We start from the raw sequence: 14,470 nt of genomic DNA, 5'->3' as shown, positions 1-14,470 counted from the left end.
CCTATTTACAGATGAGGAAACCGAGGTTTAATGAGGCTTGACAATGTAAAGCCACCCCTCTGAGAAGAGACAGAGGCAAAGCCTCACCTCCTTGCAGTCTCATTCCTGAACTCTAAATAACCAACTTATTAAGTCTCCTTTTTTATACCCCTATCCAGTAAGCTGCCACTACAAACCAGAAATAAACTAATTGCCATGGTAATTACCTTTCATCTAAAATTCTTGAGTTAGCATGAAATAATGTTGAATCATCAGTGTCTTATGTATATTGAAAACAGATATAGATATATAACAACTAAATGTTACCAAATGATTTATTATGATCAGTGCTAAATTACAATGTATATGAAATGGAGTCATTTATGGAAACACATAAAAATAGTTACCTACATCTGTAATTATATTCACACAAGAAATCTGAAATATATCTTCTTGTATGCCTTTTAAAATATATCCACAGAATAACTTTTGTAGTTTTCACCACATAGTTTTACGATACTGATACTGCACCTGTGTCATTTACCATATTGTAACAACTGAACAGAACAGGAAAGCAGTTAATAGCAAATTAAGGTTTTTATATCCATCAGTGATTCCAGAGAAAATAGTAATTTGTTCCATTGGCAGTGAGAATAGACGGTAGTAATTGGCATTGTAGACGTTGCAAACATAGATATGTATGTATGTATTTATCTGTTGCTCAGGGCCATTGTTCCAGCAATAGGCAGCTGCCTTTTGGGTGGACCAATAGTCGCCAAAACGGTACGCAATTGCATTGGGACAATTAGTAGCACTATCTTTTACCATGTTTCTCTTGCAAAAACAAATAGGTAAGAAAGAAATACAGCAGGCTAAAATCTACAGTGTTACATACCAAGGTAATAACAGTCACTGAGTTCTCAGAGTCACAGTAGTTTATGTATATTTGCTATTCACAGACTGCTGAATAACCAAACTGCTGGGAGTTGGCGACGTGTAGACATGCATTTGTGTGAGTCCAGAATTAATGATGTTTATATCTCAATAAGCACATTCGTTTGAACACCGTTCGGTAAACAGATTCCTTTAGAGTTTGAGCTAAATCTGCTATCACAATTACACACGAAGAGAACCTGTAAACAGTTGACATTACACTTATGTACAAGCGAACTGCATCGAAAAGGAAAAGAGGTAATTCAGTGGGTGTCACTTGGGATACGTCAATGTGCAGCTAACTGACCCAAGTCATCAAGCACTTGAATGAGGTCAGGGAAAAGGAACACGAGCAAAGCCCCAAAAGATCAGCACTCAGAATTGGCCCCAGCAGAACTCAGGCTCCTCTCTCCGTGGTGACATCACCTTCGCAGTGTCAGGAATGGACACAGGAGTCAGATACTCCCTGGAAGATTGTACTGGAGATCTCTACATAACCTAAGCAACAGGGTCTTTTCGAGTGTCCAGGATGGTGCTGATAATATTTAAACATGTCGATTTAATTTGGACCCGTTATTGTGTTTGTTAGGCTTGACCCAGTGCTCAGCTGGTTCTGAATGATGAGGGGAACAGGAATCCAACTAAGATCATTAGTTCAATTCCTTTAGGCAACACGAAGAGTTTTATTTCACAGACTCAGTGCCCCTACGAGAAACAAGCTGAGTGCCATTACTAATCTAAGTGGTGACTCATTCGTAGGCGATCCTAGGAACAGCCTCTGGTGGGACGCTCAGCAGTGCAGCGCCCACGCGCGATGTACTGTGTGTGTTAGGTACGACACCACGCCAGTCGTTCACGCATCCTTCCCTTAGGTCAGAAACAGGGTAATGAGGGGTGGACACCACCACCTCTCAATCCCCCGTGAGTTACAAAAATATATGAATCTGTCCGTTTCCAAACTAAGCAGAATATTTTAAGGAAAATTCTCCTGATTTAACGTTCTCCTTTGGAATTAAAAATAAATAAATGAAAGAAAATGCTAGAGGAACCTAAAGCCAGAGATACGTAAAACCTTCCTCTTTGCCCCAAAATTTTCAGAAAAACAGCCAGTCCTTCTTCACTTGTTCTTAAACCTAATTAGAACATTTGATTGCTAAGAAATTAATTTTCTTTCATGTGCTTTTAAGATCACATCTACAGGGAGCTTATGGGGAAAAAATGAATGACCGTACTGGGTTAAATTGCAAAGACTTCTGATTGTGTGAGTCGACCTGACAGGTCCCTGGAGGAGGGACTCTGTGCTCGGGGTCTGAGCTGAGCCCTGGGCGGAGAGCCAGGCTGAGTGTCTGATGGTCTGGGCTCATGTGCCGACGTGCTGGTTTGTATGGGTTGACCAAAACACTTTGCACATTCTTCAAAATATGCAAAGCACTTTGTTATGAATGAAAACTTAAGTTACTGTCTCCTTAAGAGTACCCAAATTTTAGTCATTTGGTCATTATGTCCACAGGATGCCAAAACAGATCATTAATATTTTCTTTCATTTCACTATTTTGTTCCTTCTTTGAGCAATTATTATGGTATCTGTATAAAAGAGGCTTAAAGTGTTATTTGCAGGAGTCCAGAAAGTGTTTGGTTATTATTACAATGTGCCCTTGAGCTTTCATATATATTTACAATGTACATATTATAAATTATTTACTACAGGTTTAAAATAATTAAACAGATCATTAGCTCCAACTACAAAGTGTGTAGGGCCACAGGGATCCCCATGAATGATGAAGTAAAAACCAGTGAGGAGACAGTAAAGGAACCAACGCGTTGGTGAAGTGCCATCAGCTGGATGGCCATTGGATTTGTGCTGTCACAGACCTAGGTGTTCTTATTTTCTCCCGAAACATCATCACGTTCATTTGGTGAGGATGGATCTTCTTTTGAATGAACACATTTGAAAACACAGTTTGAAATTCCAACAAATGATTCAAATAAGAAAGCCAGTTTTTACAAGCTTGGCTTTTCCTCAAATGCACTTTTGTTTGGTTTCATATCAATAGATGTTAAACCAAAGTATTTTAATCATATTTTCTATACCATAAATAAATGCATACACTCCTAGTTAAAGAGAATTTTGGAAAATATAACTATATTAAACTATCTAGAAAACCAAATATAAATCATCATCATCTGTCAAACTCAAAATTCCAAAGTTTTAAACTATGAGATTCATTTATGTATGTATACATAAGTATAGATATAGATATATACATTTGGATGTACAAATATATATACACAAAATTTTCTACATGAACACATGTAGGCAACACACATGCACACACACGCCTCTGCACACACTCACACATCTCCGTGCCATCTCTTTTCTGTGGCTGTCTCTCATTCTCCCAATCTAGCACAGTAGTGCCGAGATACTGGGAGCAGCCAGCCACACTTGGGTTCCCGACCTGTCTTGAACAAAGCCCATGATTGTTTAAAAAGCCAAGAGATGACAATGGCAGATACATTCTTGTACACACACACACAGGCACATCCACGTATTTTACTTCTCAGGAAATTTGCCCTGGTAACGTGGAAACGGCACAGCAAGCAGTGGCAGGTGCAGTCCTCCTGGAGCGGAAGCTATCTGCCTGCTTTGGGCTTCATAGGGGATCAGTACTCACCAGCTGCTTGGTCTACAATATTGCTGCCTGTCGATCAGGCTTGTGCCATGAAGTGCAGTTGGTGCTAGGCAAAAGTACCCCTCCAAATCTGCCTTTCCTTTATCTCCTGGGGAGACGCCTGTCTATTGGGGTTTGCATCTGAAAACAGCCAATAACTTTCAAGAGGGTGTAGTCTGGATTCTTCCTCACTACCTTTTGCTTGGAGAAGAAGAAATGAGAAACGCAGAGGGAAAAGGTTATGTTGCAATGTGGTTAAGCCATCGGCCTTTGGGTGGCTTAGCCCAGAGGATAAACTGGGCCTGCCACTGTGGAATTATGTGCCGCTCTACCTAACCGAGCCTCCCTGAACTCATCTGCAAAAGAGGACGGGAACAGGGCCTATTTCACTGGGTTACAATAGCATTAAATGTGCTAGGACGTATCAAGCATTTAGTGGAGTTTCCAGTACATAATAGTAATTCCTTAATATACATTATTTATAACCGTATTTAAACTACAAATCTAGAATGCTGATCAGAACTACATAAGGAAATAATGTCAGTCTCGGATTTAGGCAATCTGAATTCAAGTTCTATATCCCAAGTTTGATTCTCTAGCAGAGTCTCACCATGGTGACCTGCAGGATCAAATGCACGCAACAAATACCTGCTGAATCAATGAATGAACAGATGAATAAGTTTATGCTAACCAGCTCCCTGGGTCCTCGGTTTCCCCTGTATGCAATAGCGATAGAATGATCGGGCCTTTATTCTATCACTGGGAGGTTGGTATGATAAATTAAAAGAAAAATGTTAAATTATTTAAGACACAAATATGTTGTGTATCCTAATAAAATCAGTACATACACATGACATAAGGCTAAGTAGCCAGGATCTGTGCTTAGACTGTTCATACCTTTGAAGACGAGGGCATGGGGCCACCTGTGTGAGTCTGAGGATCATGTTTTCCAAGATCTAAGGGTTTTCATTAGTGAGGGGATAAGCTTAAACACAGTCCACAACGAGCAGTTAAAGGCAATGAAACCATTGGCTTTAACTAACCATAGTTGCTCCCTTTTATCCGTTTCATTTCTGAGAGCACCTTCTTATTTGCCATTAATCAGTTGAAAAACATCTCTGATAGGGTCAGGTGAACTGAAAGTGCTCCCGTTATGCTTTGTAACAAACACATTTAGCTGTTACAATGTTTATGTCTTCACTGAAGTTATCATTTTTCAGAAGCAGAAAGAGACTGAAGCAGAACACAGAGACCTAGACCACAAGCCTGCCCATCACCATGGCAGCCTGGGAAGAAAGGGTGCATTTCTCCCTCTAAATCTCAGGGTTCACACCTGTACAAACAGATAGTTGTATTTAGTGTCAGGTAAACCCTGTACAAGCTTAAGGTGGTACCAATTATTAATTATTCTTCTTCTATTTCATCCTATCTCTTGACCCAAAGGTCTTTGTCCACATGGTAAGAATGCCTTGAAAAATTTGAGTCAACTCTTAACTCAGGCTTCCCAACCTCAGTCCTATGGACATTTGGGGCTGAATAATTCTTCCTTTGGGGGTTCTCCTGTGCACTGTAGGGTGTTTAACAGCGTCCCCAGTCTTCCTTCATTCGGTGCCTGTAACACCTCTCAAGTCACAACAATCAAAACTGTCCCCAGGCATTGCCAAATGTCCCATGGGATGCAAAATCACCCCCTGTGACAGTCACCACCTTAAAGGCACATAACCCACTCAAATCAGAGACAGCATCTCCTGAAATTGTCCCTGTCTCTCACGTACAGGCACAAACCACTGACCACTGGTTGCAGCTGAGAGAAACTGCAGATGATCCATGTGAATCTCAATTTGTTTTAGATTTCAAAACATTCTTTTTCTCTTTCTTGTTCCTTTCTTTTCTTTTCTTTTTTGAGGAGGGCACCACTAGTTCACTATACAAATGAAAATAAGTTTGACTTTTACCCAGAAATCTGTTTGAATTTCACATCATAAGGTCAGCTTTACTCAACACTCTCAAGGACCAACACCCTCACTATGAACTACTGTGTTGAATTAAAAACTGTGAAACTTTGTAACTAAAGACTCTCTCCACCGGCCTTAGCCAATGACTCACCACCGACCAAAAAACTGCACATGTGTGTACACACACACTCACATGCTCACACGGTCACACATAAGTGCAATTACAAAGCAACCCTTCTCCACTACTAGTGCATCAGTCCTGCTTCTACATGTGGTGGATGGAGTTCACATCAGCAGGGAGACAGTGGGAGTAACGTTGGTTTTTATTGTCCAAATGCAAGTGAATTACCTTAAAGGTCAATGCTAAGAATAAACTGACTAGATGGAAAAGGCTGAAGGAGAAAGGAGACTTACTAAATCCTCTAATGGGCCTTAAGTGCTGATTAGCAGGAAAATCACCACTGCTGTCCCCAAACCAACCCCTCGATAGTTGCTGGGCCAGGGCACATTTTTCTTCACCTTTTCAAAGGAAATCAAGAAGGACAGTTAAGGAACCAAAAATTCTTTAGCCAATAAACAACATAGTTTGTTCACAAACAAGAGGAACATTTTTAAAAAAGGTTACAAAGCTGGAGCAGAAAAGGGATCCCATTTGGGAAGTAGAAGAGGGAAGGAAGCAGAATCAAATCCAACAGTTTTAGAAATTGTGGCCCAGTAATCTGAACTAGCGGCTCTAGTTTGTTAGTTTCATTAACCATTGTCCACTTTCCTTTGGCAGCAGCCGTACCTAAATATTCACTGACGATCCTGACGAACATGAATTTAAGCTATTCATTCTCTATTTCTTACAGTGGGAGGGAAAATTGTGCCTCTCTGATTATGGTTATTGGGACAGAACCAACCAGACCACTGAAACCCTCCGAAAAGTTTCTATGCAAACAGTCAGGGTATGGCCATCTCCCCCGGCCAGAGCGACTGGAAACTTACAGAATTTCCTGCCATTACACACGGAATATGACCACTAGTTTGAATTCACACTTTATTTCTTTTTTATATTTAGTCTCCCTTTAGGGTTTGCTTGAAGTTTTTAGTTAATGTTGGGGATCAGGGTCTTCAACTCCCTGAGAGCTTCATAGTCCTATGTGAGTCAAATTGGACAAACATAGCAATTTAATGCATTTTATTGGTGAAACACAGCCAAATCCACTGATCACTGTATAGTATTTTTGGTGACATGTGTATATGAAGTTAATGGACCCCCTTGTGGGTCCTTACACATGACAGGATTAGAGATCACTCTCAAGCTCCTGACTCCAACTGCCTAAGGGCCTGGAGATGAACTCTCCTTCTCTCCTCAGGTGAGGTCACTATTTTTATTGCCTGTTGGGCATCATTAGGATACATCTCACTCAGAGATGTACTCCCTTCTACCCAGGGACAAAACTATTTATACAGGCTTTTAGTTTGGTAAAAATAAATAAATAAGCAAAAGGTACAAGCACACACAAAATGGAGAAAAGGTCATGGATGACAGAAAAGGGCAAAAGGATCACGGAAACTCTCTCTGCCCTAGCCCTGGGATGGGCTTCTTTGGGCCTTTTCTCTTAATAGGTAATACATGCTTTGACTTATTTGTAGTGGAAAGGAAGTGCCACTATGAAGTGAGAGAAAAGCTGACCCCTGTGTAGTCTAAAATAGCAGTTTCTCAAAGTAAGGGCCACAGACCATCCCATCCAAATTATTTTGAATACTAGCCCCAAATGCAGATTCCTCAGCCCTACTTGAAGTTCCTGAAGACTCTCGGGTGTTAGGGTGGAGGAATCTTTAATGAGCACTACATGTGACTTTTGGGCACACCGAGGGTTGAAAAACACTGCCAAAAAGTTTGCGGTGGAGGTCACTGAAAAAAGAACCTCCATTCCAATGTGTATGGCAAGATGAGAAAAATAGACATTTAAGACACATAGTCTCTGTGGTCACATCGCAATGCTGTGAGCGTTAAAGTTATTATTATTAAAGTTTAAGACTCTATTCTTTCAGCAGAGGTGGAGAGCAATAACCACTTCATTGAGAACTAGAAAGATGAAAGCAATATAAATCAAACTCATTCCAGCAGGTTTCATCCGGTCTAATTTCTCTGCAGACATTAATCACTGTGCCATCCTACACAAACGACACCTAACTCGATGTTAACTTGGAACATAGGATGCTCAGGCTGATTCTCCCTCTAGTGCGGTATTTTGAGAACATAGAAGAAAATAAATAAATTGAAACATTGGGCCATCGAGATTGCAAGATACCACTAATATCAAGACATTAGAGAGAGAAATGGTCCATGCTACACCTGTAACCCAGCATGCAGATTGGGAAAAAAAAAAAAATTATCTGCCAGAGTGTCACTGGGGGGAAAAATAACTGCCTTCATTTTTCCTTTGAAAATTGCTATGTCAGGTGGAGGTGACAAAGAATTCTACCTGAGAGTTCACAAAGAGTCTTATTAATTCTAGTAAAGATCACCTAGCAGGCCAAGGGTAGTCAGATTTCATGGCTTGACATCTTCCAGGGCATGGCAGAAATACCAGCACTCAAGTGCTCTGGGTTAACTCACTGTGGAAACCACAGAGTGGGAAGGTTGAAACTACAGTGAAGGAAAATGTATGAGAATCAAAGTTTGGCTCCTGTTCATGGGAGCTGGAATCAAGTCATTTTGCAAAACACCATATATGGCTTTGATTTTCTCACTGGAGCATGTTTTGCTTGGCATAGACAAAGGATAATCAGAGAGGAATTGAAAACCCAGAGAAGCAAGAGTATTCCAGAAGCTCAAGCAGTGGCAACTAAGAGGACCTGGAATAAACGACACACATCTGTGCCTACAGGGAATGCCTCGGAATCAAACAAGGCCAACGGAAAAGTGAAAACTCCATGTTGACTCCCCTTTAATAAATATGTGCCCCCCAAATGAATCGGTTTGGGGTAAACATAGCTAGGGAGGAAGAAAGAGCAAAGGGAACACTAAGGGTTTGTGCATTGTTCCCCTTTTATTTTACTTCACCGTGCACCATTTCCAGTAAGATAACGGTGCCTGCAATTACAAAGGGTAACATCACTGTGCACTTTGGAAGCCACTTCATTTTGCCATTTTATGCCCACATCTCAGTGCAGTTTTTTCCTATTGGGGGAGGGGGAGGGAGAGCACACTACCGTATGATCTCACGGTTTGTTCCCTGTCTTCCCCTTTTTCTGATGAACACAGATCACTCCCTTCTTGATGGGGCATAGGAGGACTTTATACATATGTGTCACCTTCAGGAGAGCCACACACATGTAGGGGATGACCTCCTCAAGTTCACTGAATTTTAGACGGCAGGGTTTCCCAGGAGGCAACCCGGGCTGGGGCTCTGTGCAGGTGACTCCTCATTCACTTGACCTACTAGATGCTATTAGTTTCTTCATATCAGCAACTTATGTCCCTTGTCAGAACCAATATTCATGAAGCAAGCCACCTATATTGTCCTGTCCACAACTGAACTAAAAGTTCTCAAAAGAATTTTAAGTTCAAGGAAACAGGCCTGAATCACAGTGACTACCAGGGCCGCTAGAGAATTTAATCTGTAACTCCCTCGCCCAGAACTCATTTTCCACATTTCAGGCTGCATACATATCACTTAATAGCAACTCCACTTAAACTTGGTCTGAAGGTGGCCACTTACTCAGCACCTCCTCAGAGTTTTCTTCCTGACCAGACCTATGTCCGTCTCTAGACCACCAGCCAAGCAAATGAAGATCATGTTGTCGTCTTAGTTATTTGGACTATGTGGGGTGGGTGACTGAGCCAGATGACAATGTTTTGTTTTAAACAGATTTCCTACCCTAGTTGGGTTCACTGTGAGTACAGAGTGCCTATGCAGAAAACAATCATGACAGGTCAAGGAACAGAAATAATGCCATGACAATTTCTTTGAAGCATTTAATTTCCTATTTAAAGTATGTAGTCAAAGCAGTGGGCCAACTATTGTCACATCAGTTCTCCACTTCCTACGAGGGTGTCTTTATCTCGATGCCATTAAAGTTGGGTCCGAAACTGGAGGAGGCTGGGACCTTGGTCATTCTGTGTAAGCCCGACTCTGATAGTAATTCAGAGGGTCACAAGAGTCATTTGACCAAAGTAAATTTGAGGGTATTTTCATCAAATTCAACTTTTTCTTGACCTATTAAGTTCTTTGATTCTTTGCAGGATCCTTTATTATGAGTAGGAGGGTATTTTGATGTGTTGTTAAGAAGCATTGAAAATAATGAAGACATATTGGTAAGCTTTGCAAAGCTATGTTGCAGTTAAGAGCAAATGTCTACTAATATATTAATGCATAAAAGAAAAACCACTTAAATTCATAAGTCATAATTCTCTTGACAACTCAACTCCCCAATACACTTTCTTTTTCACTTAAGTAAAACTTTACGCTCTGTTCAAACAATCACAACAAGGAAACACTGGCTGAGTCTGCTGCACAGGTGTAAAGGCAAGAGTTACAAAAATTCAGAAAGAGAGCCCTATGCTAATGGACACTAATAATAGGAATCAAGACAGAGCCTCTCACATAATAAAAAGGCATCAATAAAAGATTTCCAAAAGGAGCAATTGGTCATTATTTCCCCCCCTACAGACATCATCCAGGTGCCTTTATTACCTGCGATACATACACAGACACACAAACACACCATTTAAAACATTAGGAGTACTTGGCACAAAAATAATGTCAATCAATTATTTTTCAGTTCCCCCGGAAATGCATGAGGAATGCTAAAAATAAAACCTGGTCTCTTAATCTTCATTTACCACAAGTCTACGAAAAAGCTATTGGTGCATTAATAAACTCAGAGTCACATGGCTGGATGGCTATTAATAGTTTATTTTTGGCTGTGTCTATAAAGGTCAAGAATGCAATCATGAAAGATAGTTTAGAAAGTCAAAACCTCAATTGTGGAGCTCCGGTTATCTAGTTGGGTTGTTTAGACATGAGAGCAAGACAGCCAGTCCTAGTATGGACACAGCCAAGCCCCAGAATGCCAACGCAAACACAGCTGTCTACAGGAAAGCAGCAATGTCACACTGCAGGTGTGAGAACTGATGAGTGATTATTTGGAGGAGTGCAGAATACAATTCCCTCTTAAACAAGCAAAAGGCTGGACCCTGATTCAAGTGTGAACTGTGTGGTGTTCTTGTTCCCACAATTACATGGGAGTGCAGAGAATTTAATGTGGACTATGTGGGAAGGCCACACCGGGAAAAACACTGGGTAGGGAAGGCTGAGTGTGTGGCCATTGAGTAGGGGCTTTTGTAGATATGAATGTTTGTTTAATACAAAAAATGTTTGACTAGCTCTTCTCACCCTCTCTGATTGCAGAGAAAGAGCAACTTAGTAAAATGGAGCCTGAGGGTGTTAATTTTGAAATAAAACGATTTCTGGATGATGAGGGTTATTTGATGCTAGAAAGTGTTGCCAAGAGAGGCTGGGAAGTCTTCCCAGAAGGTTTTTAAGAAAAGAGCAGAGGCTCCTCTGTGTGAGGGGCTCTGAGACAGTGCTGCTGGGAGCAGGGGCACCCCGTCAGCTGTCCGGGCCCTGGGGTCATGTGCGCTGTGTGTGTGTGTACACACTTCTTTGTGCTTGTGTTGCACAAACCCTCACGCATACAGAGTCCACAGAAACTGGCACACCATAGATTGGACTGAAAAGCCACAAAAATCTGCCTTCCCCCCTCCCCCCATTAAGAAACGGAGAGGGAAAATGAAACCAATCCAACATATGCTATTAGGCCAGACGTCTTTCTACCATGTTCTCACTCAAAGGAGGGAGGTAGAAGATGAGAGAAAAACCAGTCTGGGATAAATGACTCCCAAGGCCCCTCAGCTACTCTCCTGGAGCTAATTCTCCCTATGTGTAAGATACTCAGCACATGGGACCAAGTTAACAAACAAATAAACAAACAAGCCAGAAAAGGTTTTCTTACATTTCCACGTCTGGAAAGAAATCTACCCTGTGGATTTACGTCTTAAGGTGAATCAGGTAAATAGGCAGTAGTATATCAGTGGGCATTGTGTTCTAACAAATGTGTATTGTCAGTTGTTGTTTTTCTTTGCAAATATGAATTTCATTTAGGACATTGACTTCAAAATGCTTACATGGTTTGTTTCTCCTCCCACCCACCCCCCAGCCCTGCCCTATAGATGGTACTTCCGTAACAGTTCAGATTGCCAAGGATGTTTTCTCTCGGGGAACCGGTCTGGAATTTTGATCTTGAGGAAATCCTGGATGCATCTCTCCAGCTCTTCCTCAATTGAGAGCTTCTCCTTGACAGCTTTTTTTTTGCTGCTCATGTTTGACTCCCTGGAGCCCGAAGTCAGAGTCCGGAGCAGATCACTTTTCCGTCGCATCTCTGACTGTTGGATCAGCTGCACAGGGCCCTTCTTGATGGGGCGGTCCAGAGTCTGGATGTTGGTCTGGCGGGTCACAGGCCCACAGATGACCGTCTCCTGGGGAGAGCTGGCCTCAGACTGGCTGTCACAGCTGGAGGTGGAGAGGTCATTGCAAGACGTGCCACTCTCCCCTTCTTTGTCACCCTTGCCATTCTTGCAGCAGCAGTCACAATGCGAGGATGACCACCTAGAAGGCTCACCTGCAAGGAAGCACAGGGTCCAAGAGATTAATGCCTGGAGTAGTAGTATAGCACCTGAACATACACAAACACTGGAGCACCTCAAACCATGTCTTTAGAAGTGGTGTGGCACTCACAATGGGGGGGCAACAGGGGTACCAAGAAGCAAAGTCCATGGAAGGGAGGGGGTTAATAATGACATGCTAAGTAAGAGGAGATAGAGTTTAAATGCTTTAACCCACAGCACTGGCATAAGATAGCCTGGGGAGAGGATGCTCAGCCACCATTTACTAACCTGGTTACCCTGGCAGACCCCTTCAATTCTCAAAGCTTCAGTTTCCTCATCTATGAGATGAGGATAATGATTTTCCTACTACCTGGGGTTGTAGGGAGGATTTGATAAGTCAAATGAAGCTCTGAATGAAGTATGTGGTACATAGTAAGCACTCAATAAATGCCAGCTGGTTTTACTGTGGCTGATGCTAACCCCTAATTCAAAGTTCCACATGTCAGTAGTCAGGTCCAACAGGGTAGTCTACATGAGTGAGTGACAGCTGTCAGGCAGGGAGGGCTCACGTTGGGCCAGGCCCCGGGTAAGTTCTGTGCACGCACCACTCATCAGGCCCTCATGACAATTCTGTGAACACAGTAGCTCCACACAAGGAAACTAAGACCCTCAGAGCTGGGACCTGAATACAGATCTCTCAAATGCCATATCCAAGGCAATTAACCATTTCTCGTCAATTTGTCTGTCTGAAAAATTCCTGCTTCTCCTTCAAAACAATATTCAAGGTCTAACTTCATAATGAAGTTCTTGTTTACCTCTCCTGAGAAATATTTGCCATCTTTTCCTCTGAATTACGGTTTTTATTTTGTAAGTGTCTCTATTATTACACATATCACATTCCTTAAAATTCTTTTTTACGTTCTGCATCTCAGCTCCTATAGCATGAGCTCTCTGAGGTGGGCACAGAGACGTGTCAATTGTTGTAATCCCAAGGAACACTGTAGAAATTCAATAAAAGACTATCTGCATGACTTTTAAATACCTGGAGCTAGCCATACCTGAAGCTGGTCCTACCAGCTTCACTGGCTTAAATGAAAACATTTAAGCCAATGTAAGACCTTGTTTCCCTATTCCCCCAAGTTTTGACTCCAGCACTGAATTCCATGATTTGGAGGCAGTCATTTTTTCGGATACATAGTTGGTGGCTCCCTGAACTAGAAAATCCATGATTATGGTGCAAAGCAATTTCCTAAATATATCAGTCACTACTCCCAGCCATGCACTCTAAACAGCTGCAGTCTTCTTGGAGTCATGCACATGAAACTATCTGCTAATCATACATTAGGCACTGGGTGTGTCATATATTTCAGTGCACTTGAGCCATAAACATAAAGGGAAACAAAGGCCCTTTACCATGGTAATACTGGGGACAAGGATAATGTAGTAACTTTATGTGTTTTACAGGAGACCCAATTTTAATGTGCACTATATCTTATTCTGATACATAATGAGTTACTTTATAATAAGATTCCACTTCACTGCCATTTTCAAATATGGCCAAAGTAGAGGAAGCCTAGAATGGAAGTTATAAGGAAAGTCACGTCCTGGCTTCTGGTACAACGTCTATCCTCTGCATATCCAAGTGATTTAACTACTTATAGCAACTTATCTTGATCAGCTTTCCAGAGGGAGCAAAACACAAAAGTCTCTGTAAGTCGCAACTCTAAGAGTATCTCTAACGTGAACTCTCTCTTTCAAACCACTTTTTAAAATGTGGTAATCAGTCACGCTCTGGCTTCTCTTCAGATTGTATAAATCTTTCGCCTTTTAAAGTGTGGCAATCATTGTACTATGTGACCATTCAATGAAATGCGGCAATCCAGTTAGGCAAAAGGAATCGCCGTGGCACTAATGTCCTAGTTACCCTGGGTGATTACAAACAAATGTCTACGCCACAGAGACTCTCCCACTGGCACCAGTTGGCGACCATAGTAACACGGTGGAAAATGGCTGCTGTCTGCCAGCCCTGATTTTTTTAAATCTTCACTCGAGGATATTTTTTTTATTGGTTTTACAGAGAAGGGGTGCAGAGAGAGAGACAGACAGAGAGAGAGAGAGAGAGAGAGAGAGAGAGAGAGAGAGAAATGTGAGAAACGTTGTTCAGTTGCCTTTTGTACATACCCCAACCGGGGATCAAACCCACAACCTTGGCATGTGCCCTGACCAGGAATTGAACATGACCTCTTGGTGTATAGGACAGCACTCAAACC

At 41.8% G+C, this 14,470-nt stretch overlaps 1 protein-coding gene across 4 annotated transcripts in view; it reads right to left on the bottom strand.

Moving 5' to 3' along the window:
- Positions 1-340: 340 nt before the first annotated feature.
- The window catches only part of KCTD16 (potassium channel tetramerization domain containing 16), a 230,354-nt gene continuing 216,224 nt past the window's right edge, over positions 341-14,470 (bottom strand). For all 4 annotated transcript variants that reach the window (XM_045183998.2, XM_045183997.3, XM_024575270.4 and 1 more), the window contains one exon: positions 341-12,214. In XM_045183998.2, coding sequence (XP_045039933.1) covers positions 11,760-12,214 — 455 coding nt within the window. In that variant the 3' untranslated portion in view covers positions 341-11,759. The remainder of the gene's footprint in view (positions 12,215-14,470) is intronic.

Source organism: Desmodus rotundus, chromosome 10 (assembly GCF_022682495.2).
Source record: "Desmodus rotundus isolate HL8 chromosome 10, HLdesRot8A.1, whole genome shotgun sequence".
NCBI classification, from domain to species: Eukaryota; Metazoa; Chordata; class Mammalia; order Chiroptera; family Phyllostomidae; genus Desmodus; species Desmodus rotundus.
The sequence above is the reverse complement of the archived record's forward strand: the minus strand, read 5'-3'. Positions and strand labels throughout refer to the sequence as shown.